The following is a 27369-nucleotide window of genomic DNA, read 5'->3' as shown; positions in this document are numbered from 1 at the left end:
CAATGGAACTATTTTATAGTTTATAACCAAAGAGATCAGATTTTCTCATCCTATTCAACTCTAAATCTTTTAATAAACAGTGATAATGGAACTGTGGTATAATCTCAATAATACATTTAAAGTTTGTGCTATAATGTGTATTATTGACACTACTGTGCTGATCTAAGACACTCAGCCTTACAGCACTCCTTCTTGTGTATTTAAACAATAATACACAAGAGGAAATGCTATAACGTTTAATATTGGCACTGCTGTCGTAGATTGCAGAGCACTGCCAATATTACACGTTATAACACAAACCTCAAGTGTACTATTGTGATTATACCACACTTCTATTTTTACTGTTTATTGAAAGATTTGAGTTAAAGAGAATGGGAAAACATGTTCTGTTTGGTTATAAACACTCAGCGAGTTAATATAGTTCCATTGCTGCTCTGTTTGTAGCTGTGCTGTTTGGTTTGTAAGCGCTGCATACTTGCTAGGTTACCTGTATGTGGGGGAGTAATACATGGAGTGCTTCGGTTACAGTGCATTGCCGGCTAATAATGACACTCAGAGAATGCCTCTCAGCCAATCACATTGCCGGGTCAGAACTAACTGTGGTATAATAATGCTTAATTGCTTGTTCTGTTCTATTTACATATTTGTTGCTTTTGAAAGATTACAAAATAGTGTTTTTTATTTATTTTTTATTTTTTCAATTAGAGCAACATACTGTAAATAGCGTTTGAGATTGTGGGGCCTCATAAATTATCCAGATGTTCTTCTTCTGACGATATTGATGGCAATATTAAAAGTACAAACTTATATAAAAAAAAACATCACTTAAAAAATCAGCTGACGTAAATACATTCACAAAACCTTCACCTACATTCACTTCCCCCACAAATGCATGTGCACACACACACACACACACACACACACATTAAGCCTACTTTTCTCTCAGTCTTTGTAATCTGATTAACTTCATAGACCTTCTGTTCTTTGTCTACAACAAGTATGTCATAACCCTTTGGCCAATTATATTGGTGCATGAGACAGGTGTATGTAGTTGTAACCAATCAGATTAAGTTATAAATAATGCATTAATTTATAATACATATAACACAGTTATTATAGATATTTCCATACACTAAAATGGCACAATCACAATTGATATAAAAAAAATGACAACATTTATGAAATTAGGAACAGAGAATCAATTTGATGACACTCAATACCACACATTTTGTTGAATACAAATGGAAGAAGATATCTGAGATAAAAGGAGGAGGTGCTGAGAAAGAGAGAGAGAGAGCTAAGCAGATTAGATTAGGATCAATGAATCCACATCTTTCTCTAGAGAGAGGGGAAAGAGATTTACCCTCCTGCCTTAAACTGAAGAACTGAGGAAAGAATGATATCACTCAGCTGAAAGTACAGGAAAGATGGAATCAGATGAATAGAAGGACCGATCTTTTACAAAGATGAGGAATAGGACAGACAAGAAGAAAGATAGAAGGATTAACAGAGACTATGTGACTGTCAGTCAGGCAGATGAACAAGAACAAGGCAACTTTCGCCACCAGAAGTTCAGTGTCAACCTTCTGCAGTAAATGTGAGTATAGAACAGAACCCAGACCTTTCTTCTACATATTCTTCACCTGCTGGTGCTTCTAGTTACCCTTCTTTTTATTATTTCTGCCTCCTTATGTCCTCTTCTTCCTTATTTTTCTTCTTTTTCATCTTCTGGCTGTGCAGGTTGTAAGATTATTAATACCAATATATTACAGAAAAGTTGATTTGTAAGAGATGTGTATGTGTAAGCATGTTGTGCAATACAACTACATTAAAACCCCTTAAAATGCCTTGTCCCGTACATGGGCTACACAGATGTAGGTGATACAAAAACCCTTACAATAACTTATTTACAATGCTTTGAAATCTCCAACAGGACTCTTGAAGAAGCTTAATAATTCCAGATCTGTAACAGGAATCAACTCAAATTCTGCATGTTTGAAAATAAATGTAAAAACTAGACAAGCATACTGAAACTAAAGGTTTGGAGGACATTAAATGTTTGATTTGTATTCAGAAAAATATTGGTTTTAAAATGAAGTCTAGGAAAGAGCCAATCTTATGTTTTAATCCATTTTATTTTGACATTAGCAGATGTATAACAATTATTAAATAATTACAATCATTGTAGATTAGTTTCTATTACAGTTACAATTATGCTTTTCAAACATGAAAGCTTTTTATGCAATGCTTGAATAGAAATTCTTTAAAATTTAGTGGTGTACTGTCAGCCAGACAATTGACTAAAATTTTGGCCTATTAAGGGTCAACAACATCATAGCAATACAATGGCAACTTCCGGTAACATCTTAGCCTTACCACCCAGGGTACCACAGTAACCATCTCTCAGTACCAACCAATACTAATGAGTTAAAGCTCCACAATCTCTCTGGGTTTTCTTCAAGAAAAATAGTATCTACTTTCTGATTGGTGATTTCCGATTTTGTTGAATAGTGCTAATTTTCTGATCCCAAAGACTCTCAGACTTTAGAACGTTTAGTGAGTTACTGTTGTGCTCATTGTTGGCTTAATTTGTTTAGAAATAGGCAAACACAACAGTTGAAATGTCACTGACGATGGACGAAACAGCGGGGGACCTACCAGTAAGGGATGTGGGCCTCAGAGGAGGAGCCATGATTGTCACACAAGGTGAGTATGTGTATGTTGGTGTATGTGTGTATATGTGTCCAGATGTGTATATGTATATGCACATGCATAAGTATTGTGTATGTGTGTGTGTGTGTGTGTGTGTGTGTGTATTCAAATGTATATTTCTGTCCAGAACAAGAAACAAGGTCCTGGAAAAGACCTGCACAGGTCTTAAGCCTTAAAGGTAAGCTGTGCATCCCGAACGCTTAGAGCTTATTGCATTGATCATTTTAAATAAGTGCTGAACTCACACTCACAATGACATGTCTATATGCCTCAGCTCTCTTTTCCTCAATGCGTCTTCTCCTTTCTCCTGTAGAAAGGCAGCGTGTGTTCAAGGTACCGCGAGAGCATCTGGAGGAGCAGTGTCTACGCCTGCAGGAAGAAAACACACTGCTCAAACAACACACCCGTATACAAGAACAGAAACTACGCAGGTACAACACAAACGTGTTTTAAACTTAAAAAAACAGCTTTTATATCATGTTGATGCACCACTAACCCATAATAAGGAGAATACCATGTCTGTCATTGTAAAATCCAGTAAAATTACAGTCACTTTAGTCCACAACATTCCTATATTTTCAGTAATGGTTATATTTCTTTCAGCTTTTCCAGAAATACATATGTAAAGCATGTCCTATTATGGTAGCAAAGAGCAAATTAAACTTCCCTCCTGTTCAGGGATTTTCTATAATACTGCCTTCAACAAAACCAATTTTAGATTTGTATAGATTTGCATAGGAGCATAATGTTTCACACAAATTAAAGCAAAAATGTGTACAACAGCTTGTTTTTCTTTGACCTTTTAATACATATTAATAAAAAAATAGATTTACTTTAGACATCACCTCATGTAAGTGACTCCCAGTTGATATTTTTATGGTTCTTTCATGGCTGATCTTGTGTATGCTGTAAGTTCTATCAATCAGTAGGTTCTATTATTTATTCCTATCAAACCTGTTTTGTAGAAAATTAGATTTTTCTGCAATTATTCTGCATTTAGAAAAGTTGTAGCCTTTTGTCGATATATCTCTTTGTAAGAAAATCATGGCTGCTTGTCTCTTTCTCAATCAAAATACTCTTATGCATTTATCCTAGATGTGTTCTGGATTCCAAAATTCACTTGAATGATGTTACCATTCTTATTGTATTTTTTTTTTAAATAGAATACCCATAATATTATCACTATTATCAATAATTGATCCAACTGTTTTTAAGCTGTATTGTCTTTGTCTTTAAGGTTGTCCACTAAGCTACTAAGGCTGAGGTATGGGCACCCTGGCTCAGCTGGGGGACGGGAGGCTGACACAGAGGACACGATTCAGGAGCTGGAGACTCGTGTGGCCACTCTGGAGGGTCAGAAAGAGGCGCTGCAGGGCAAACTCAGTGTGGCCAGACAGCAGATTCTGAGTCTGACTGGACGACCTCACCATAGACCCCGCACAGGTAAGTGGCCACATGTCGTACTGGTATATAGTAGCAACTATAGCTCACATTTCTAAGAGTTTCTTATACTATTCATCAATAGACAGTGTCTAACCACAAAACAACTGTCCATAGTAGTCTGTAAAGTGTGCCTATATACAGTAGAAGACACATCATAAAATGGTGCTTATGGAAAATCTCCATAAGTTTTTATAGTTAATGCTGACCACAGTTAACATAGCCCACCTCCTGCTTCAAATAATCCAAGTATTATGAGCTTCACCCTTGTTATGGTGTTTCTTTTAACCTCTCACCCCTTGTATACAAGGCATTTTCATGTAAAAATCTTCTTTTTTTCTTTCGTCAGTTTCTGACATAAAGTGTGTAGCTACAACTAATTCCAATGTCTTTGGAGCCAGTGTCTATTGCTAGTTATGTTCAATGTCATGCTCTGGTTCAGTTCTTTGTTCATTCAGGTCTATCTCTGTGTTTTTCCAACCTACACTTCCTGTTTTCCCTGCCATGTGCTTTCTGGCACATGGTTCTGTTTCTGTCCTGTCTCCTCCTTGTCTCCTGCCCATTTGTAACCACGCCCCTTCGTTACCAGTCCCAGGTGTTTCCTATTCTGTGTGTGTGTGTTTATAGCCCATTTGGCTCTAGCTTGGTTGTGTGATCTTTACATGTTATCTGTAATGGGTGTTCCATGTTTGTTTCTAGTCTCTGTCAGTGTATTTCATGTTCCTGTCTTCCTGTGAGTTTGCTGAATTAAATAACTCGCATTTACATTCAGCTCCTCGTCTCCCTGCTGCAAACCTGACACTCAAACAAGTTATCTTGCACAACAGTACCATGTATAACTCAAATCATACAATGTCAAAACTCCACACTGTCCCCACAAATAGCATGCAAATATGAAATAGTGCACAAATATGAAACAAATATAAACATTTACATTTTAGATACATATATTTTAAACACATTTTACACTCCTTACACTCAAACCTATGTTTACTTATTTTAGGTTTTTTTTATAAATACAATTAATTTCTAGCAATAAAAAAATGAAACATTTAAATAAAAGTGTCACTCTGACAGTTGAAATGTGAATTTGACAGCAAGTCTTTATATTGTGTCCAAATTTCATGTTTGGATCAAGTTGCTCTTTTCAAGATTATTTGCATTAGAAACAGGCAATAAAAAAGAACATAAACAAGCTGGTTGACCAGCATGATCAGCACCCCCAAGCATGAACAAATTTAAATCTAAATATGTTTTAATCGAATTGAGCTTTTTAATCATCCTAAAAAGCCATCAAAGACGATTCTTCAGCAAGAAAATAAACTATTTTAAGATTCAGCTTTTGCCTGGTTGGTCCACTCGGACTGAGGCATCAACATATCTGAAGATTTTCATGGATATTCAACACCTGCTATAGATCTAATCAAAAACACAGCATATATAATGGAAACATTATATATGTCAACTGTCTGAATTTCTGGTATGGCAGCGTTTTTATTGCCTCACACTCTGTTGTGTTTTTTTATTCCAGTGCTATGATTTGCACTTCAGGAAGATTCTAACTGGAATCTGTTGTCTTGAACTTTTATTTGTCTAACCTTCAGCACGAGGTGTAGAAGTGGATGGAGGGGTCAGACGGGCGGCTCAGACAGCTCCTGCCCGCTATGCCCACAGCTCCCTGGAGGACACCAGAGAAGAGATTGAGAAATTGTAAGTGTTGGCCTCATGTCCAGTGTGTGGAGACAGTAGTGTTTATATCGATTTAACTGTTCTGCTGTACTAAGAGTAATGTATCACCCTTTTATTCACCTCTTTTTTCTCTTCTTCCTCTCTTTTATTTCTTTATTGCCCTTTGTTTGTACAGACATGCATTACTCAGGTTCGTGAGCAGTTGCATTTGCGTAGTTTGCACAGAGCCCTTCATTACTTTTTGCTTAGGCAGCAGCAATATAATTACTAAGCAATTAGCAACCAACAGTGCTATTTACTACTTGCAGTCATCAGTGTTACCTCAGCAGGAGTTAAAACAAGTATACTTCTATTGGATGCTTGCTGACATTACACCATATGTAGTCACACTTAACTTGAAATGACCTTTTTCATTAAAAGTAGAAGCTAAATGTGCACATGCTGTGAAGTAAGAAGTAAGAATGCTGATCCAGGATCAGTTAAAGTTTGCTGAATTCTATTAGACAGCTGATGAGTGGTGATCCTAAATTTTATTTACTTTTTACGTTTTGATAAATGAGGTCCATTGACAAGAAAGAAAGAAAGAAAGAAAGAAAGAAAGAAAGAAAGAAAGAAAGAAAGAGAGAAAGAAAAAAGAAAAAAAGAAAGAAAGAAAAAAAGAAAGAAACAATTAAATCTCAGGCAGATACCGCTTTGGGAAAAAATAAGCGACCACTTAAACATGATGAGTTTCTTTGATTTTACCAGATAGGAAGATTGATGATCACAAGCCATCAAACCAAGCTGAACTGCTTGAATTTTTGCACCAGGAGTGACATAAATTATCCAAAAGCAGTGTGTAAGACTGGTGGAGGAGAACATTCCAAGATACATGAAATCTGTGATTAAAAACACAGGGTTATTCACCCAAATACTGATTTCTGAACTCTTAAAACTTGAATATTAACGTGTTTTCTTTGTATTATTTGAGGTCTGAAAGCACCTTTTTTATTTCAGCCATTTCTCATTTTCTGCAAATAAATGCTAATGAAATGCTGGAATTTGGAAGAAATGTTGTCAGTAGTTTATATAATAAAACAACAACAGAAGTGGTCTCTTAATTTTTTCCAGAGCTGTATGTAAATGGTTACTTTTGCTTAATGGCTACTTTTGGGTAGTGTACCTCAAGGTGAGAGATCGTAGAGCTTAGCCTTTTACTTACATATATTTTCATTACATTCACACATATAAGTTTTATTGCCTTCCAACTACTTCTTGGCATGTTATTTATTCATTTATTTGTTTGTTTAATTGTTTAATTATTTATATGAGTGTATATCAAAATATAGTGGAAATTACGATCTCCATTATCTTTTCCTGAAGCTGTTTTTACTGACTCTCTGAAAAGTCTGACATTAAGGTTCTAATTAGTTAAGCAGAAGAGAGTCAGCCAGTCTGAATCTGTTCAGAGACAGGGGTGAATATGCTGACGTATGCTGACAGCAACTTCACTTTGCTTTCCTATGCATGCATGCTTTTCAGTTGCATAGCAACATGACTTTTTTATGACAATTTATAACTTTATCTCTCCTCTACAGCTTACTTTCCTCTGTATATTTTAAAATCATTTACAGTGCTGTATATTCTTTTGTTGGCTCTTCTCTGCTCTTCTGTTTCCGCTCTTTTTCTTTTTTTTTTGCTCTTGCTGTACTCTGCAATTCCTTTTCTCTTCTCTTTTTTATCTCTTCTCTTCTCTTCGTCAGCAGGTCTAGTGTTCTGGAAACCCAGAATATGAGGGTAACAGAGCTTGAGCTGGCTGCTCAGTCCCTCAGAGACACTCTTAAAGAGAAGGAGAGAGAAATTGAAGACACAGTGAAAGAGTTGCGCAGACAACAAGTCGATGGACACAGGTGTTTAAAACGATTCTTATGGAATTAAATTATATGACAAGATGATCATGAAATGATAAATTTTATATATTTATTATATATAAATATAACATAAATATTATATATAAATATAATATAATATAATATAATATATATATATTTACCAACCCTAAGGCTTGTAAGGTTCACATTACAAGCCACATTGCTCAAATTGCTCAAATTAGATTTTTTGCTCAGATCAGATTTGTCTATCTTGACGGCTCAGATTCACAAATGTAAGTGATCTGTATCTGTGTGTAACATGAATGAATCTGTCCCTGAAATGTCTCACATGCTCACATTAATACATTAATACATTAACATCGCCTTCTTCACCAACAACAAAAAACGTCATATTTGAGAGACGACTCGTAGCTTTATAAAGGGAAATGGATGCGTTAGCAGATCATATGTGGAGCATCTTTTTTTGTGTGGAGAGTTGATGAGGGTTGAGGAGGAGAAAAAAGGACAGGTTGTTTGCTTTTGCTGTTTTTGCAGCAATAGCTGCACAGCTGCACCAAGAGATGTGTGGGTACGAGAGAAAAGCATGTAGCCCATGTGTAAAAGCAAAAAGACGCAGGAAATCCAATTTGACTGTTCACATTCATTGCATGTTCATGGATCGGATGCATATCCGATTTAGGACCACATATGAAAGTGACTTAAATCTAATTTGAAAAAATTAGCCATGAAAAAATCAGATCTGAGGCACATTGAGGAAAGAAAATTAATTTGTGTCACTTCAGCCTTTGTGAACATAGTTTAAGTTGCCTTTTAACTCACCCAGAACATATTAAGTTTAGTCCAGCAGGTGGCACTATAGGACATTGTTCTGATTCTTTTTTAATGAAGATTGCCTTGGTTTAAGTTTAAAAACATCAGATGTGTACTCATACAAAACACGTGCACATCAGTAACTCATCGTCTCCCCACTCTTTGCAGACTCAGCATAAAAGAAAATGTAGATGTGATCAGACTGCAGAAGCAACTTTCTGAGAAGAGTACAGCCCTTCTGGTTCTTCAGGAGAAGTTTACCAGTCTGCAGGAGGTGAGATCTATCATGTAATATCACACGAGAAACACACTGGGAAATAGAGTAGTATTTATGTAACAGACTACTAATTTTCTGTTGTATATCATAGGTTCGAAGCGGCTGTTTTATAGTTTGGTCATTTTTCATATGAACATTCTGGAAAATAATCATAATCTTTTCATTATACAACTCATTTTATTAAAAATTACATTGCTGTTATATTTTTTTTATAAAAAGGTATAATATGGTATGTAAAGCAGAAACAATAAAACACTTTTCATGCCCAGTTAATAGATGGACAACACTTAAAGCTACTTGTGTTTAAATGGTCTGTCTTCATTTCAGAGAATGTGGGATGCCTATATTAAAATAAATGTATTTACTTCTACCTGTTTATTACATTTGGTCATATTCAATAACAAAAACAGCCTGTTAATTAATTAGATAAAGCAATTAATTAAAGTGCTTTGGGTTCATAAACCCACACATACATTGTAAATGATATATAGGACATTTCTATTTTTTTTAGTATTTAACTTTCTTCCCCTTTACTTTTTCATATAAGGCTTATGAGGCCAAGCTGGAGGAGGTAAGCTGCTTTTTTCTAAAATCTTTATAAATTGGATTTGCTTTATGTCACTTTACTAGGCAGCAGTAAACAAACTGTAATGTGTAATGTTGGCCTTTTTAGTAGGAGTGGCAGTTATCACACTTGTTCTACCCTCCTACTCTAAAACTACTGGGTTTTTTTCATTTACCAATATTTTCTTTAGTTTACTCTATGTAGTCATGGTGCAGGAGCTAGTCGTAATGTCTCAAGACTTTTGTCATGTCCCATGAAAGCTGTAGCACACTGCACTGAGATGTGGTATATGTGTGTGGGGTCACTTGCATTGAATGTGGATGTAATTGTGCTGTACATTAATAATTTAAGTCTGTAGTAATCATACAGTATATATTGCACAGGATCAGAAGTCACTGCGAGAGAGTCAGGGGGCCTTGCTGGGAAAGGTTGAAGAGCTGAGTGAACAGCTGAAAGAGGAAAAGCAGAGAGTGCTGATGCTGGAAGGTCAGCTCAGTACCGCTGCTCTATCACTGCAGAGCCTGCAAGAGGTATCTGTCATTTTTCAATACAGTAGATGTTAGATTATGTTCTTTTTTTTAGATTTTCTAACTAATTGGAATAAGCAAAATTGCTCATTAACAGTATCAAAAAACATACTTAAAAGTATAAGTACTTAAATACTATTAGTACATGTGATGCTGTAAAAGAACCACATTTTGTTCTTCAAAGAATCTTTTTTTTTTTGAACAAGGAGCTTTAAAGGGCCACCAAACCTCCTGATTTTTACTGACTCCACCCTCAGGTCAAATAAAAAAAAAACAGGGATAAAAAAAAAAAATATGACTGCATTAAGTGAGAAGAGTGTTTGTAAGGATATTGGATGATCAACTCCCTGATTTCCTACAATACGTTTTGAATGGAGCTACATCCTTCCAAAAAACACATTTCTACTGCTCCACAGCTCAATGCTGCAGTGATGCCAAATTTCAAAATGTAAACTGAGAGTAAAATATTATCTGTTCATCTTAGCTTCAGGAGAAGGTTACAGACCTCGAAGGAGAGAGGAACCTTTTGAAGAAAGGATATGATACTCTTCTGGAGAGGTAAGTAACAGTCAAACATCTTTTAAAACTCAACCTCCATTGTGCTTTTTGATGAGTAGGCCAACTAAACTCTACATAATTTTCCTTGCTTACTGGATACTTACTCTCGCTATCTTTAAGAAACTCCGTAAACAGAGCTCTTCGAAGACCTCTCTTAACACCTCTAACACACTAACTACTTCTAACCTCATTTCCTTCTCCCCCTCCTTCACTCCTCTATCCTATTATTTCCCTTCAACCTCCTTTATGCCCTATCTAAAGATGTTTTTACCTTTAAACTTTTTTTTTTTTTTTCTTTACTATTGTAAGTCGCTTTGGACAAAAGTGTCTGCCAAATGTAATGTAACTGGATGGTTCAGACATATACTTAAACATATACTTTAACATATACTTTAAACATGACCATAATTTTGTTTTCTTGATTTTCCCACTCCAGCACTTTGTCTGCCCAAAGCCATCAAGAAGAACACGAGGACAAAGAAAGAGAGCGGGAGCGAAGGAGAGAGGAGAAGCGGAGAGCTGAACTCCAGAGACTTGAGGAGATACTGGAACAGGAGAGGAGAGAGAGGGACGATCTCGAAATAGCAAAAGAAAGGATGAGACGAGAGCATGAAAGGACTCTGGAAGAGAGAGAACAGGAGAAGGGTAAGAGAGAGAGAGAGAGAGAGAGAGAGAGAGATAGATAGATAGATAGATAGATAGATAGATAGATAGATAGATAGATAGATAGATAGATAGATAGATAGATAGATAGATAGATAGATAGATACTTTATTTATCCCGAAGGAAATTTAGGATAGGCTAGATAGGCTAGGGTATACATAAATTCACTGTATATACAACAGCTAACTTACCTACTGTCCTTTAACTCTCAATAAAACCTGACGGCTGTTTTATTACACAGCTCTGGCCACTGAACTCAGAGAAAAACATGTCTCTATGGAGCAGGAAGTTCTACAGCACAAGCAGGAGGCAGCATCTCTGCAAGAAAAACTGAGCAGAGTAACACAAGTATGAGTGACTGCTTTGTATCTAGGAAAATAGTAATTTGGAGTACAAATGGCACTGCTTCTTTAATAACCGTAATAACAGTCATGTTTTCTGTTTGTTACAGGAGTTTGATATGAGTGTGGAGGACCTTAGTGAAACTCTGATGCAGATTAAGGTTAGACACACTGCAGACAACTAAATCTTAGTTGCAAGTAAAGCAAGTAAAATCATTTAATTACAAGGCAGTACATTTTTTTCTAATAAGATTTTTGTCTTATAAAGCATTGTAGGTGTGAAACTAAATTTAAGGAACAATTAACTTAATCTCAGTCAGAATTTCCATATTATTATAAGTAAACTGAACTTGAAATAAGCACAAAAAGTAACAAGTCAAGTTATTCTGATTCTTGTGTCCAAATTCAAGCCAAGATTTTTGCTTGATTTAGGTACTTAAATACTCATTTTAAGACTTTGGGATTGCTTATTTTAAAAAATATTTTGCTTAGAGGAAAAAAAAATGCTTACACGATTGGCAGATGTTTGTGCTTAATATAAGCATATACATCTCAAATTACATATATTTTTAAATAATCTGGAGATGCTGTATATTCGTGCCCACATATAAATAATTATTTATCTCAACTTGATGTAATCCTGTACAGTGGTTCCACACAACGTAATTACATTACATTGGCCATTTTCATTGGTTATATATACCAAAAATTCACTCTCAAATCACAAATTGTCAGTGGCCAATTAAATGTGTTTCATACTCTACAGACCATGTGTCTGGAAGCAAACTATTGTTCATTAATTGGAAGCAAAATGTAATTGGTACAGTAGGTGTCATAGCAGCACATTTTCTTAATGTATACCCCCACCACTCCCTCTTTATACCTCTTCCAGGCTTTTAGACTGCAGCTGAAGAGTCAGGAGGGCCTGCGTTTTTTGGTGACTGAGGAGAAGATGATGGACTCATCTCAAGAGCTTTCAGCTCTACAGGCCTCACACGCAGAAACCGTAGTAGAGCTTCATAAAACCCAACACCTGCTGTTAATGCAGCATCGGCTCTGCAATGACCTGCAGGTAAACAAATGCATCCTCACACACTAAAGGTCTGATGTGTTGAACTTTACTGTCCCCCACAATCACCAATCACAATACAGTGTTTATGTGAGGTATAGTAGCTTTTCTGACAGTACAGACCAGTCTGCCAGTTTCACTTCTGTTCACATGCTGATTAGATAATTGCATAATTGAGTACATAAATTTACAGGTGTTCCTAATAAAGTGCTTGGTGAGTATATATGCCTAGGTACTTCGTTTCTAAGACACTTATACTATAACGAAAATGATGGTTCTGCTTTTCCAGGCAGAGTTAAAACTGGAGCTGGAGAGAGCTGAAATGGAAAGACAGGAAAATAGAAAGTGGGCCACTGAAAAAGACAAGTTGTTGAAAAGCAGAGCTCTTCAAATCAACAGCTTACAAGGTGAGAACTATAGGAAAATATGTATGTTTACTATGTACAAACCACCAGAGCACAACTGCTGGCTATAGAATCAAGAGGTCTGCACATTTAGTAATTGAATACCTGCAAATGAAGTCCTATTGAAGATAAAGAGCGCTGTGACCTGAGGGATATATGTGCGGGGTCTACTGTACTGAATATAAATGTGATTTCTGCTAGAGTTGCTTGTTTGTTTATGTAAGGACAACTGTTCTGCAGCTGAAACAGTCAGAAGCCAGGACCGCTTTCCACTCTGTTTATTCTGAAACAGATTTTAGGACACAGAAATCTTCAAATCTTGCGATTAATGGCTGCAAACATAATACATGTCCATCTCAGAGCTCTCACTCGTCTGAGTGTTTTTACACAACATGCACATGATCGTATAGCTTGTTTTTCATAAAAATCGTTCCAAAATTCACAGATAAACACATTTTTTTCTTAATGCACAGCAGGATTTACAAAATGAATTTATGAGATGAATAAAAACATATACAGAAATATTTACATAGCATTTTTGAAGGGGAAAACTAGGGAGCAACATACCTGAAACAAATTTGAGGACACATAATGAATGGCTGCATGCATAACATACTGAGGTTGTAAAAAATAAAATGAGAAGAAATTAGTTTAGTTTACATTTTACTATTATGAGCATGAGTTATATAACACGGCTCGGATATGTGAAGCACGTGTCTGGACAATAACTTGATAAAGTTAGCATTTTTATCAAATATATACAATGAATAAAACACCAGATATGTATATTAAATAGCAGCTACACATCGTCCGTCTCAGAGCTCTTCTTCTTTTGATGAAGATTAATATATATGTATAGGCCTACATCTTAGAGTTTTACACAGTGTGTTATACAGTATCTACTATTTTGATACTGCCAGACTGTTTTTTTTACTCATAACTGTACTATGTTTTTTTGTATTACTTTCCAGGTCAGCTTAAAGATTTTGCCTACAGTCCTAGGAACTACAATCGAGCCATACCCCAGCAGTACACGTGGACAGGGGTGGAGCAGGAGGTCATGCAGCCAATGGAGGAAAACACCAGCATCACTCTGCTACGAGAGGGAGAGTCTCTGCTCGAAATTCATCTCCTGGGAGCCACATTTACTCCTGTGGGACTGAGAACCATGAAACAGGACAGAGCTGGGGACACCAGGGGGCAGCAGGAAGTTGTAACATTCTGCACCTATGCATTCCTAGACTTTGAGATGCACTCAACACCACTGATTTCAGGCTCTCAGCCTAATTATGGCTTCACGTCCTCCTACACCCTTTCTGCCCATGATCTCACCAAGCTCGGAGGTCAGGGAGCGTCTGTGCATGCTGAACTACACCAGGCTCTGGGAGGGGTGCAATTCATAACCAGGGGCAGAGCGAGGATTCCCCTGGAGGGGGTGCTGCAGCGCAGAGGAGAACAAATAAAAGGAAGAGCTAACCTGACAGGTTAGAGAAATTATAGGCCTGTTTGTGGTCTTACTTATGTAGTGCACACTTATAGAATGGGTCCAGGTTTAGTAAACATGCCAAAGCATTAATTAGGATCACAAAAGTGTGGATATACAGTAGTTTGCAAACATTTTAGGCACATGTACCAGTAAAAATAATTAAAACACTGTATTAATTAAAGATTCAATGATCTTTCTTTGCTGTGTAATTCAATAATATAAAGCTCTGGAAAAATTAAGAGACTTTTGCTATTTATAGGTATATGTTTAAGTAAAATTATTTTTAAAGTTTTAAGAGATCAGAAATTAATATTTGGTGGAATAACCTTTGTTTTTAATCACAGTTTTCATGTATCTTGGCATGTTCTCCTCCACCAGTCTTACACACTGTTTTTGAATAACTTTATGCCACTCCTAGTGCAAAAATGTAAGCAGTTTAGCTTGGTTTGATGACTTGTGATCATCCATCTTTCTCTTGATTATAATCCAGAGGTTTTCAATTTGGTCAAATCAATAAAACTCATCATTGTAAGTGGTCTCTTATTTTTGTCCAGAGCTGTGTATTAATAACATTAATACTACACTGGTTTTAGGTCATTATGTTCATTTAAACATCTTCAAAGCTCTCATAATGGGAGTCTAGCATTATTTGTGTCACCTACTTCATTTTGGACACTTACTCAAAAGTGTCCAAGTACACAAAACCAAAATTATGATCTTTTCTGGTTAACCAAACTAGTAATTTGCTGGTGAGATGATTAATGTGGGTTAAAAGAAAATGTTTTACTGTGTAGTGCAGGAGTAGGAAAGTCTGTAATAACACAGTATCTATTTTGAGGGACCATTACTGTTACCAATCACTGTTATCCATTCAAATCAAACTTACTCTTACACTTCCTGTCTTCTGATCAGGTTCTGAGGGGGAGATATTAGGGGTCCTGGAATTCTGGGTACGTCTACATCCTCAAATCGAGCCAAAAGAGGCTCACAAAGACAGAGCCACAGACAGAACAGCTGAGAGATGGGCCACACACAAACCTATGGACTGGAGTCACATACAGCCAGAGGTAACAGACTAACTGTATACAGTTAAAAAAAAAATGGGAGGGGTAGTTTGGGAGGGGCACTGGGTGATGTATGGGTTTAGGAGCAGGGCAGAAGGGAGAGCTCATTGAGCAATTTGCCTCTTATAGCAGTGAAAAGCAGATGGTTGGACATCACCGGAGAGCGGTATTACTGATTGACTGATTTGCATATTGTGATGTGTCCACTTACCAAAGTACACAGAAACATCATCCTCACTTATAGCACTGTAACAATTATATGGACTTTCCACTGATATGCCTGAACAATAACTAGAGCTATTGGTAGCTAGATGGCGCTGCATGCTGGCTGTTTTAACAAGCACAGTGAACCCTGTGAGGGCACTGAAGAGGAGGAAATGAGCACAATAAAAGTGTACTTTAAAGATTAGTAAAGGTTTTAAAAAAATTGGAGCAGGACTGGTATGTTAAACATAACTCTGGTGAAGCGGGCAGGACAATACAAATTACAACTGCATAAGGCTGCTTAATATTTGTGGGAAATTCCACAGGCTTCTTTTTACTTCAGTTCAGTCTCTCAGCTTGTCCAGAAATGCCTGTGTAAAGAGTGTAAATCACATATTCATTTGACCTTTTCTGATTATAAAGGGAAATAAATAGCCTACCACTCCTCACATCGCAAAAGAGTAGGCTGTTTCTTGCTGATTGTGAATGACAGCTAACTATGCTAACTGCATCCTTAATTAATACAGTATGTTTATGGAAATTGAAGATATAAAAAAATTAATTCTAAAAAAAACTTAATCCGAATATAGACACATTTTCCAGACTCTAATAACCTGTACTGTGCATGGTGATTTACCATTAAAAGTCCAGTTTAGACTAGGCTTAAGATTATGGAACTCCTGCATTCATTATTATTCTTGATCAAGTGAATTAATTTCAAACCTTGGTTCTGCTTTTACAGACTCAGGAGATATTTGACTATGGTGGAGGGATACCGAATGAGCTGGAAGTGGTACTGGAACGCTGTGTGGGTCTCAGCTCACGCTGGCCAGGACTTCTCCCAGATTCTTATTTAACTTATCGTCTTTATGATCTGCCACCACACTCCACTCCCACAGTACTGTGCTGTGAAGACCCTGTGTTCTCAGACTCTACCACCTACCCACTAGCAGTTACAGCAGATCTGATGGAATACCTGAAGGTGGGCACCCTTTGGGTTTATGTGTTTGACGACAGTGAAGGCCGGGCTCCCCAAACTTACCTGGCCAAGACTCCAGTCCCACTCCAGCCCCTGGCAGCTGGAAGACCAATTAAAGGTAAATCAAAGCAGAGCAGATCTGATGATTTCCACTTTCTATAATAAGACTACTATTAATTCTTTTATTTATTATAGAATTTTTTTGTTTGCAAGTCATTGTTTGGGAAATGCATAAAAAATAAGAGAGCACCTACAATTGATAAGTTTCTTTGATATTACTAACTTGAAAACCTCTGGAATATAATTGAGAGTAAGAAGGATGATCACGAGCCTTCAAACCAAGCTGCTTGAGTGGCTCAAGTTATCCAAAAGCAGTGTGAAAGACTGGTGGAGGAGAACATGCCAAGATGCATGAAAACTGAGATTAAAATCAAATTTCACCAAATATTGATTTCTGAACTCGTAAAACTTTTTTCTTTGCATTATTTGAGGTCTGAGAGCTCTTTTTTTGTTATTTCAGCCATTTTTCATTTTCTGCAAATAAATGCTCTAAATGACAATATTTTTTATTTGGAATTCGGGAGAAATGTTGTCTGTATTTTATAGAATAAAACAACAATGTTCATTTTACTCAAACATATACCTATAAATAGCAAAATCAGAGAAACTGATTCCGAAACTGAAGTGGCCTCTTTTTTTTCTAGCTGTATCACTGTCTAAAAGTTAAAAACACCCCGACGTATCACTTTTAACTTGATCAGTGATAATTCTCAGCTTACTGAGGGCTCAATTTAAACATTTTAAATAATGGCTATGTATGTCTGATGACAGCTATGGTTAATGATGTTTGTCCATGCACAGAGAGAAACAAATTACTCTACAACTACTTATTTGTTCCCCAAGATACACTGTAATGTACAACATGGCACTAAATGTTCAATCGTGTACCTTAAAGGTGTCAAAGAATGCATTCATTTAATATTTAAGGTATAAATATATATATAATAAGTATGTGACCAAAGAAAATGCTGAGATGCATTTTTACAAGATCTGCTTTGCTTCAGAACTTATTTTTCTATTGTGGAGGGCTTAGTTAAAAATAAATAAATATATATATTGCCTTATTTTACGGCCCGGACAATGGCTCACTGCAGCATAACATGGTGTAGCTTAGTCTAGCATAGCTTTTAATATTGTAAGAAGAACTTTTTATAATTATTAGAGAGTCTTAGGGTGTTGCTTTAGTGTATGGTTCCTCTTATTGTCTAGTAGGTACAGTATGCAGTTAGCCAGCTGAAGAGGTGGGTCTGGTAGGGTCTAGTAGAGTTAGCAGTTCATTATATGCATTGTGTCAGTTACATCTGGATTTGTGAGTTAAAAAGTAAATCTGTCACCTACCATCAGGTGATTATGTCCTGAGGGACCCTGCAGGGGCACCTAGAGGTACAGTGAGGGTACATCTTCAGTGGAGGTATCCTTTCCAAACGCCAGAAGCTCCATCTAGACCAAGTGGAAAGGAGAGAAGAGTGAGGGAAGAAGAAAGGCTGGGAAAAACTGAACACAGGACTGAAGTGTCACACAGGCCTATTGCTAAACCCAGGGTAAGTGTGGGCAATATATAAAAAATAAGTATTAGAGATAAGACTGGGAAACATGTTGTTATAATGTCGTTATTTTTAGTACTAAAACACCAAAAAACTGCCAAACAGTACTCGGTTTAGGCCAGTTATAGTGGGCCAGTAAACAACAACTAGTGTATGGTAAAAAGTAGGTAATTAGATATTCACACATTATGCCTTATATACAGTTTTAATTTACCTGTTAGTTTCCCTTACTGATTCCTTTAAATAAATATATAGTACCACTCGAAAGTTTGGACACCTAATTATTTAAAAAGTCATTCGAACTATGAAGAAAAAAAATTAAAATTATTTAGCAAACGCAAAAGTGTTAAACAAACCAGAATATGTTGTATATTTTAGATTCTTCAATGTAGCTCCTCTTGTTAGATGACAGCTTTTTACATCTTGGCTAAATTTTCTCTACTTTAGCTTTCAGTTAACAGCTGTGCTGAACCCATCAAGAGTTAATTACTTGAATTTCTTCTCTCTTAATGTGTTTGAGAGCATCTGTTGTAAAGTTGTTAAGAGGTAGAGTTGGTATACAGTGAATAGGTCCATTTTTTTATGTAATGTTCTAATCCATATTATGGTAAAAACTATGTAACGAAAAAATATATATTTTAAGAAATAAAGGTCAGTCAATCGGAAAAACTTCAAAACTTTGAAAATTTCCTCAAGTGTCAAAAATACCTATGATGAAACTGGCTCTCATCAGCCTCAGAAAGTTAACTGCACTCCAGGTAAGAAGATCTAAATGAGTATTTTAGTCTGTTTAACATGTTTAAGTTATTACATGATTTGTTATGTGGTCCATTGTAGTCTGGATGACTTTAGTATTCATTTGCAAAAAAGTTCATGTAAACAATAAGCTTAACAAGTAAATAAGATGTGTCCAAACTTTTGACTGGTACTGTATATTCCCCAGATATCCCAATATTTGTTTGTTTGTGTTGTATTAATGCATTGTAAAAGAAAGTAGACTGCAATGAAAGTACAATTCAAAATGCTTTTTAATGTGACTTTTTTTTTATCTTTTATTGCATATTTGTTCGGTTTCAGTTAAAAACAGCGCAACAGAAACTGAGCCCTCGGAAAGATGACAGAGACCAAGTAAAAATAAAATTGCACTTATATTTATATAAATACATTTTTTATTTATTAAACTATCACCTTTTATTGAACATAATCTGCACCCTTGTTTTGTTCTAGTTTGTACCACGTCCTCCACCAATCAAAATACACAGACCTGATAGCTCACCTGCTCAAAGCGTTCGACCCAAGACCACCAGGTCACCTGATTCTGACCGTACTACAGATCTGCGATCACCTGTCTCAACAACAAGCAGCTATCAAAGAAGATCAGCAAGCGATACGAGTGTACAAGTAAGATAAACAAACATAGTAATACAGTAATGCTTTTAAAAATCTTTGTTTATTACATTACAATGCAAAAAGCAACTCTGAAGATCTGCAATCACTTGATTATTTGGTGCATCATCACAGTCTTTTCTGTTTTCTCCTTAAAGGATGTAATAGAAGTAGAAGAGGAAGAGGAAGAGGAGCAGCAGTCTGCAAGTGCAAGAGGTGAGAAAGTGCTCTGTCTGTATATACAATCTTATACAATACATACAGTGCTGTGACAAAGTGTTTAGCATCTGTTTACTACATTATATTTAGTTTAATTTAAAGTGGATTGCAGCAAACAGTAAATACACTACAGCTCTGGAAAAAAATAGACCACTTCTAAATTAAGAGTTTCTTTGGTTGTACCAAATTGAAAACCTCTGGAATATAATCAAGAGGAAGATGGATGATCAACCAAGCTGAACTGCTTGAATTTTTGCACCAGGAGTGGCAAGTTATCCAAAATCAGTGTATAAGACTGGTGGAGGAGAACATGCCAAGATGCATAATAACTGTGATTAAAATCCAGGTTTATTCCACCAAATATGAATTTCTGAACTCAACTGAAAATATAAATAAATTAATTAAATTTCTAAATATGAACCTAGATGATTCTTTGCATTATTTGAGGTATTTTTTTGTTATTTCAGCCATTTCCCATCTGCAAATACATTCTCTTAATGATAATATTTTTATTTCAAATTTGGGAGAAACAATATACCTATAAATAGCAAAATCAGAGAAACTGATTCAGAAAGTGTTTTTTTTTTTTTTCTTCAATTTTTTTCAGAGCTGTATATAGAAAACCTTTGGTAGTACAATTGCCGCAAATGCTTTTATAGTTTTCTACAACTTTCTTGTCTAAACCATTGTTATTGTTATTGATAGTAAGATTAGTACTACTATTGATTGCTGTGTAGCGTTTAGAGTCCATGGCTGCTGATAGTTGGGACTGGGTTTGAGGAGAATTCTTTAAAATCTCCAGCTTCCGGCCAGTCTTTGAACAAATCATAGCCCTTAACAAGCTAATTAAGATCTGAGACCTGGCTAAAACTTCAGACCCCTATTATTATTAACTCTAAAATTAAACAAACAAAAACATAATACACTAATCATACTTTAAAAAATAATCAATTGACCTTTGTGACTTCCCCTGAGCAGTTCTAGAGGACAGTGATATCCCTGAGTCTGAGGAATCGAGTGGCAGTGATGTAATCATAATCCCTCAACCACCAAAACCTATCAAAAAGGTATGTAGACAGTTCAGAACATTGTTTAATGCTTTTTATTTAAACAAGCACAGTGATTTATGTTTTATATACACACCGTGTAACAATACATGTTTATATTTAAATATTTACACATTACTACACATATAGAGGAATGTTAAATTGTAACACTTTGTAAGTACTTTGTGCAAAGGTTATACAGTTTCTATTTGGTGTAAATATGTGTGTGTGTCTGCTAGGGCTGGACCCGAATATTCGGGTATTCGGATATTCGTTCGTTGAGTAGGTATTCGGTTTTTAATTTTGGTATTCGGATATTCGTTTTTTTTCTCCTTTCCAGAGTTCCACCTCACTCTAACCACTTCTGTTCTCGCGGGTCCCGTCAGAATATCTTGCGCGCGGGACAGAACTGAACTGTTATTGGCTGGAGCGGGAGTTTAATCCAGACGATGCGGGAGCAAATTAATAAATAGTTAAGAAAACTGTAATAATTGTAAAAAAAAAAAAACCTAAAGAAAACTCTCAACGCGCAGGATGGACCGACACACACACGCACACACCGATGGTGTTTGGACTGGGGTAAGGAACGGGACCGCACTATGTGGCGGGCGGGCGCGGGATTAAAAGAAGCAATTTTTTTGCGGAGCGGTAACGAGACAGAAACGCGGGAGCGTGGAAGAGTGGGTTTAAAAATCAGTCTCGCGCAGACCTCTATTATACATGATAAAAAAAAATGCAGGCTCTTCGAAACTGATTTATATAATAAAACGTAATGGGGTAATGTGGCAACAGTAGGGGCTAAATCGGTTACAAAAGCCTGGCCTACAAAAATGATGTCTGAACGAATTTCCTCTTATCTAATATAATTTAAAATGGTTTAAAAATATAAAATAATTTCTAAGCAAACGAAATATTTAATATTGAGCTTATAGCCCAAGTGCAAAAATACAAAATCAGTAATACGGCTATGCCCTGCACAATCCTTAAACCGAAATAGACCAAGTACAATAACGTCATTAACAATGACTTTCCTCTACTCTAATATAATTTAACATGGTTTAAAAATATAAAATAATTTCTAAACAAACAAAATATTTAATATTGAGCTTATAGCCCAAGTGCAAAAATACAAAATCAGTAATATGCCCTGCACAATCCTTTAATCAAAATAGACCAAGTACAGTTTACAATGACTGTCCTCTAATATAATTAACAATGTTTAAGAATATAAAATACAGTTGTGGTCAAAAGTTTACATACACTTGTAAAAAAACATAATGTTATGGCTGTCTTGAGTTTTCAATAAGTTCTACAACTCTTATTTTTCTGTGATAGAGTGATCGGAACACATACATGTTTGTCACAAAAAACAGTCATAAAATTTGGTTCTTTCATAAATTTATTATGGGTCTGCTGAAAATGTCACCAAATCTGCTGGGTCAAAAATATACATACAGCAACATTAGTATTTGGTTACATGTCCCTTGGCCATTTTCACGGCAACTAGGCGCTTTTGGTAGCCATCCACAAGCTCCTGGCAAGCTTCAGGTCGAATGTTTGACCACTCTTCTTGACAGAATTGGTGCAGTTCAGCTAAATGTGATGGTTTTCTTGCATGAACCCGTTTCTTTAGCACTGTCCACATGTTCTCAATGGGGTTTAAGTCAGGACTTTGGGAAGGCCATTCTAAAACCTTAATTCTAGCCTGGTTTAGCCATTCCTTTACCACTTTTGATGTGTGTTTTGGGTCATTGTCTTGTTGGAACACCCAACTGCGCCCAAGACCCAACCTTCGGGCTGATGGTTTTAAGTTTTCCTGCAGAATTTGGAGGTAATCCTCCTTCTTCATTATCCCATTTACTTTCTGCAAAGAACCAGTTCCACTGGCAGCAAAACATCCCCAGAGCATAATACTACCACCACCATGCTTGACAGTAGGCATGGTGTTCCTGGGATTAAAGGCCTCACCTTTTCTCCTCCAAACATATTGCTGGGTGTTGTGGCCAAACAGCTCAATTTTTGTTTCGTCTGACCAGAGAACTTTCCTCCAGAAGGTTTTATCTTTGTCCATGTGATCAGCAGCAAACTTCAGCCGAGTCTTAAGGTGCCTTTTCTGGAGCAAGGGCTTCTTTCTTGCACGGCAGCCTCTCAGTCCATGGCGATGTAAAACACGCTTGACTGTGGAGACTGACACCTGTGTTCCATCAGCTTCCAAATCCTTGCAGACCTGCTTCTTGGTGATTCTTGGTTGACTCTTGACCATCCTGACCAATCTCCTCTCGGCAGCATGTGATAGCTTGCGTTTTCTTCCTGATCGTGGCAGTGACACAACTGTTCCATGCACTTTATACTTGCGTATAATTGTCTGCACAGTTGCTCTTGGGACCTGTAGCTGCTTTGAAATGGCTCCAAGTGACTTCCCTGACTTGTTCAAGTCAATAATTCGCTTTTTCAGATCCACACTGAGTTCCTTTGACTTTCCCATTGTAGCTTTTGTAGCTGAGTCTAATCACTGGGTCAAATGAGCCCTATTTAAATGGGCTCATGAGAAGTCAACAGCTGTAGTCAATCAGAATCACTTACAAGAAGTGAAGAGGCCATGACATGAAGCTAATTTGATTGACACAACTCGCTACATCACCAAAATTGACAAATTTTGTTGCTGTATGTATATTTTTGACCCAGCAGATTTGGTGACATTTTCAGCAGACCCATAATAAATTTATGAAAGAACCAAATTTTATGACTGTTTTTTGTGACAAACATGTATGTGTTCCGATCACTCTATCACAGAAAAATAAGAGTTGTAGAACTTATTGAAAACTCAAGACAGCCATAACATTATGTTTTTTTACAAGTGTATGTAAACTTTTGACCACAACTGTACTTCCTGAACAAACGTTTTTTTTGTTTGTTTTTTTAAGCAAATAGCCTAAGTGTGAAAACACAAACAGCAATTTACTGGGCTGGCTTGCGCAGCGGAGAAACCGTGCAGCAGCCTCCTAGCCTGCTTACACAGCGGATAAGCCGCGGTGTGGGGCAGCAGAAATTCCGGGATGAAAACACAAAGAAATCTGGGCTAAAAACACAGAAAAAATATGGGGTGAAAACACAAAAATCCGGGATAAAAACACCAAAAATCCGGGGTGAATATGTCTCGTCGGTCAGAGCAAATTGAACATTTTTCAGTGGATTAAAGGGGCCGTGATTTGCTTTTTTTTATTTATTTATTTACCTCTTTTTTTAAAAACGAATATTCGAATATTCGCTTCGAATCAGTGCCGAATATCCGGAGCTCAAAAAACGCTATTCGGGCCAGCCCTAGTGTCTGCAGTGCTGCCTGTTTAAGTTAAAATATTATTTTAGGTGTTAAATTACCAGATTAAAAAAAACATATTTTATCTTAAAGTTTTGAAGATGTTTTTAGTAATTTAGTCATTTCAGTTATTCATTTTGCTATTTTCTTAAAACATATTTACAAGTGTACAAGAATTTCCTGTCCATTCTGTTATCTTGGGTTAACCCCACCCCTTTATGAAAGGAATGTTTGACCTCAAGGACATCACAGCCTTCACATAGTTTTATTTTCAAAAGGCTGAATACACTTGTTGCATGTTCAGCATTTAATAATACAAATCTCAGTGAATATTTCTCATTCTGTCTCTGTACTTCACTGAGATACAGCTTAAACACAGCTTGTCTACATTCACGTCACTTTTATATGTCATTTAACTGACGCTTTTATCCAAAATGACTTACAAGGTTATTTCTATTAAAGAAGTGGGTCAATATGGTGTTAGGAGTCTTGCCCTAGAAATCTTAATGGTGTAGCACAGTACAGTCATCCAGAAGGGGAATTGAACTCCAGTCTCCCACATGGTAGCTCACTGGCAGGCAGTGGTGTTATCCACTGCACCACACCAACCACCAATCAGCTTAAGCTGTCCACCATATTGCAGTAAAATTAAACAGTACTCAAATCAAAAATCAAAATGTATCTTTGGAACAGAGCAAGCTCACTATAAACAATTCAAAAAGTCTTCTACTCTGGGTCAACCATATTTTGATGAAAGTTCATGAACAAATTGTCCAGCCTGTCGCCTAGCCTGGCATGATGGGGTGGATGTATGCATGACAGAAATTAAAGGGAAAATATAAAGCTATTAAGATGGGATTTCTAGGTAGTCTGAAGTCTTATTAATTAAGGTATGTGTATTCTTTACGAATCGTCACGTTACAGGGGTAACTGTTCAGTTCTCGTAAATGCACGCAGAATACATGGTACAGTCAGTCTATAGGAGACTTGGAACTTGGAACCAATGAACGTAATGCAGAACTGATGTTCACAGGAGAGTTGCACCTGGAAAATGTAGCTGTAGCACTGTTGCTATTAGCAACTCGCTACTTTTAGCACATGGGCTGAGTATGGCGACTGGAAACAGCGCACTGGAAAGTGGAAAAGACACACAGGAGCTACAGGACTCGTCTGCTACTTTTAAATCAACTGTGTGGGAATTCCCTGGGTTCCCTGTGAACTACAGCAGGACTGAATGATTCGGTGGCATCATCCAGACCTACCAATAACCAACCAAAAAAGTAACTTCAACCCAACCCCATTGCTTTTAATCAGCTTCTAGATGTGAAATCAGACAGGTCCCAAACCATTACTGAATTTTTTTTTTAAGCACATTGGGTTTTTTTCAGTTTGGAGTCGACTGTAAACTTGTATAAACATACAGAGGAGTATGTAAAAAAAAAAACATGGTTATAATAAAGTTCCATTGTTATTATGAAGTTAATATACTGAATGCCTACTTTTTAAATTTTTTTGTTTTAGTATTCTGATAATGACCCATTTTCTTTGTCTTGTTTTGTCTTTCAGGGTGACAGACTCAGAGTGGAGATCTTATCCCTCTTATTTGACCCTTCCTCCAGTGTTGCCCTGGACCAGTCAGTGCAGCAAGTCTATGTAGAATATCGACTCTTAGGCATTCCTATGGAGACCACCGAGACCCCCATGTCTCTGCGGAAACCAACAAAGGGAGAGGAAGTACATTACAACTTCTCCAGAGGTTTGTGTACATTTTTCCATATGTATTTTAAATGCTACAGTCAGGTTCCTGTATTTGTAAGTGCATGAAAATACAGTGTGTAAAAGGAAGGTGTATTTTTTAACTTTCAGTCATACACGTGGACTCCATGGAGGCGGCTCCTCTGAGGCACTACCTTTACACTATGCTGGAAGGCACTGATCCCAACAGTGGCAGGTAAACACAGCCTGATATTCAGGTTAATAACGACCTGTCTACACGGTACTGCCTATGATAAAAACCTAAATCTATGTGTAAAATATTAAATATTATGACAAATAATCCAGATTAATTAACAGCCAAATGAAATACCATAAGTATGCTAACCTGCCTGATCCCCCAGGTTAAAGTTCACTGTGGTCAGTGAGCCACTGAACGATGAAGATGAGTGTGAGGATGTTGGCCAAGCCTATCTGGATCTCCAGGAACTTCTGCTTACAGGAAATGACGTAGTTGAAAAGCAAATCGACAGTGAGTTGGGGCTATGGCATATCATGAGGCCTGTGATGATAAATATCTTTTCTTTGGATTATATAGCTCTGAAAAAATGAAGAGACCATTTTCTGAATCAGTTTATCTGATTTTGCTATTTAAAGGTTTATGTTTGAGTAAAATGAACATTGTGGTTTTATTCTATAAACTAAAGACAACATTTCTCTTAAATTCCAAATAAAAGTATTGTCATTTAGAGCATTTATTTGTAAAAAAAAAAATAAGAAATGGCTGAAATAACAAAAGAGTAGATGAAGAGCTTTCAGACCTCAAATAATGCAAAGAAAACAAGTTCATATTCATAAAGTTCTAAAAGTTCAGAAATCAATATTTGGTGTAATAACCCTTGGCATGTTGTCCTCCACCAGTCTGGCACACTGCTTTTGTGTAACTTTATGCTTACACTCCTGGCGCAAAAATGTAAGCAGTTCAGTTTTCTCACACTGTCGTCTTCTCTCAGTCATCAGTATGGATGAAGAGCAGGAGCTGGTGGGGAAGCTGCGAGTGTCTCTGGAAGCGGCTCAGGCTTTAACAGGAATCTACTGGGAGTATCATGACCAGAAAGAGAAGAAGGAGGTAACAGAGGAAACAGAGGACACAGAGGAAAATGAAGAAGAAGAGGAGGCAAGAGAAGAGCCTATGAAGAAAGGCAAGAAGAAGCAAGTGGCTGATTTAGATGTTGATGATGACTCTTTCTAAAGGAAAGATATAAATGGAGTATTTATTTAAATGTAAATGTAAATAAAAATCTCAGGCTGCTGTAATGCTAAGAAAAGTGTTTTCTGCTGTATGCTTCTCTGCTTATACTGATACAATGTGCATCATTCACGTACAGTGTTACTGGAGTTTGGAATTAAATACAAAAATGACAAA

The 27369-nt window shown here is 36.7% G+C and overlaps 1 protein-coding gene across 3 annotated transcripts; it reads left to right on the top strand.

Annotated features, from left to right (window-relative positions):
* Nucleotides 1–1274: 1274 nt before the first annotated feature.
* On the top strand, nt 1275–27369 carry rpgrip1 (RPGR interacting protein 1). Of its 3 annotated transcripts, XM_022680035.2 has the most exons (29): nt 1275–1597; nt 2598–2706; nt 2840–2890; nt 3026–3143; nt 3950–4155; nt 5757–5862; nt 6017–6031; nt 7587–7730; nt 8691–8796; nt 9347–9370; nt 9748–9894; nt 10376–10449; nt 10886–11094; nt 11354–11460; nt 11564–11614; nt 12346–12525; nt 12812–12929; nt 13898–14410; nt 15325–15479; nt 16423–16777; nt 18064–18260; nt 19341–19391; nt 19491–19664; nt 19808–19865; nt 20847–20935; nt 25797–25986; nt 26097–26181; nt 26348–26475; nt 26957–27369. In XM_022680035.2, the coding sequence occupies exons 2-29, from the start codon at nt 2622–2624 to the stop codon at nt 27193–27195; spliced, it is 3975 nt and encodes a 1324-aa protein (XP_022535756.2). In that variant the 5' UTR covers nt 1275–1597; nt 2598–2621; the 3' UTR covers nt 27196–27369. The 3 variants fall into 3 exon arrangements, with proteins under 3 accessions (XP_022535756.2, XP_049319864.1, XP_022535761.2); XM_049463907.1 differs by lacking the exon at nt 6017–6031; XM_022680040.2 differs by lacking the exon at nt 6017–6031 and having other exon boundaries at nt 7584–7730.

Source organism: Astyanax mexicanus, chromosome 1, assembly GCF_023375975.1.
Source record: "Astyanax mexicanus isolate ESR-SI-001 chromosome 1, AstMex3_surface, whole genome shotgun sequence".
Classification (NCBI taxonomy): Eukaryota; Metazoa; Chordata; class Actinopteri; order Characiformes; family Acestrorhamphidae; genus Astyanax; species Astyanax mexicanus.
The sequence above is the reverse complement of the archived record's forward strand: the minus strand, read 5'-3'. Positions and strand labels throughout refer to the sequence as shown.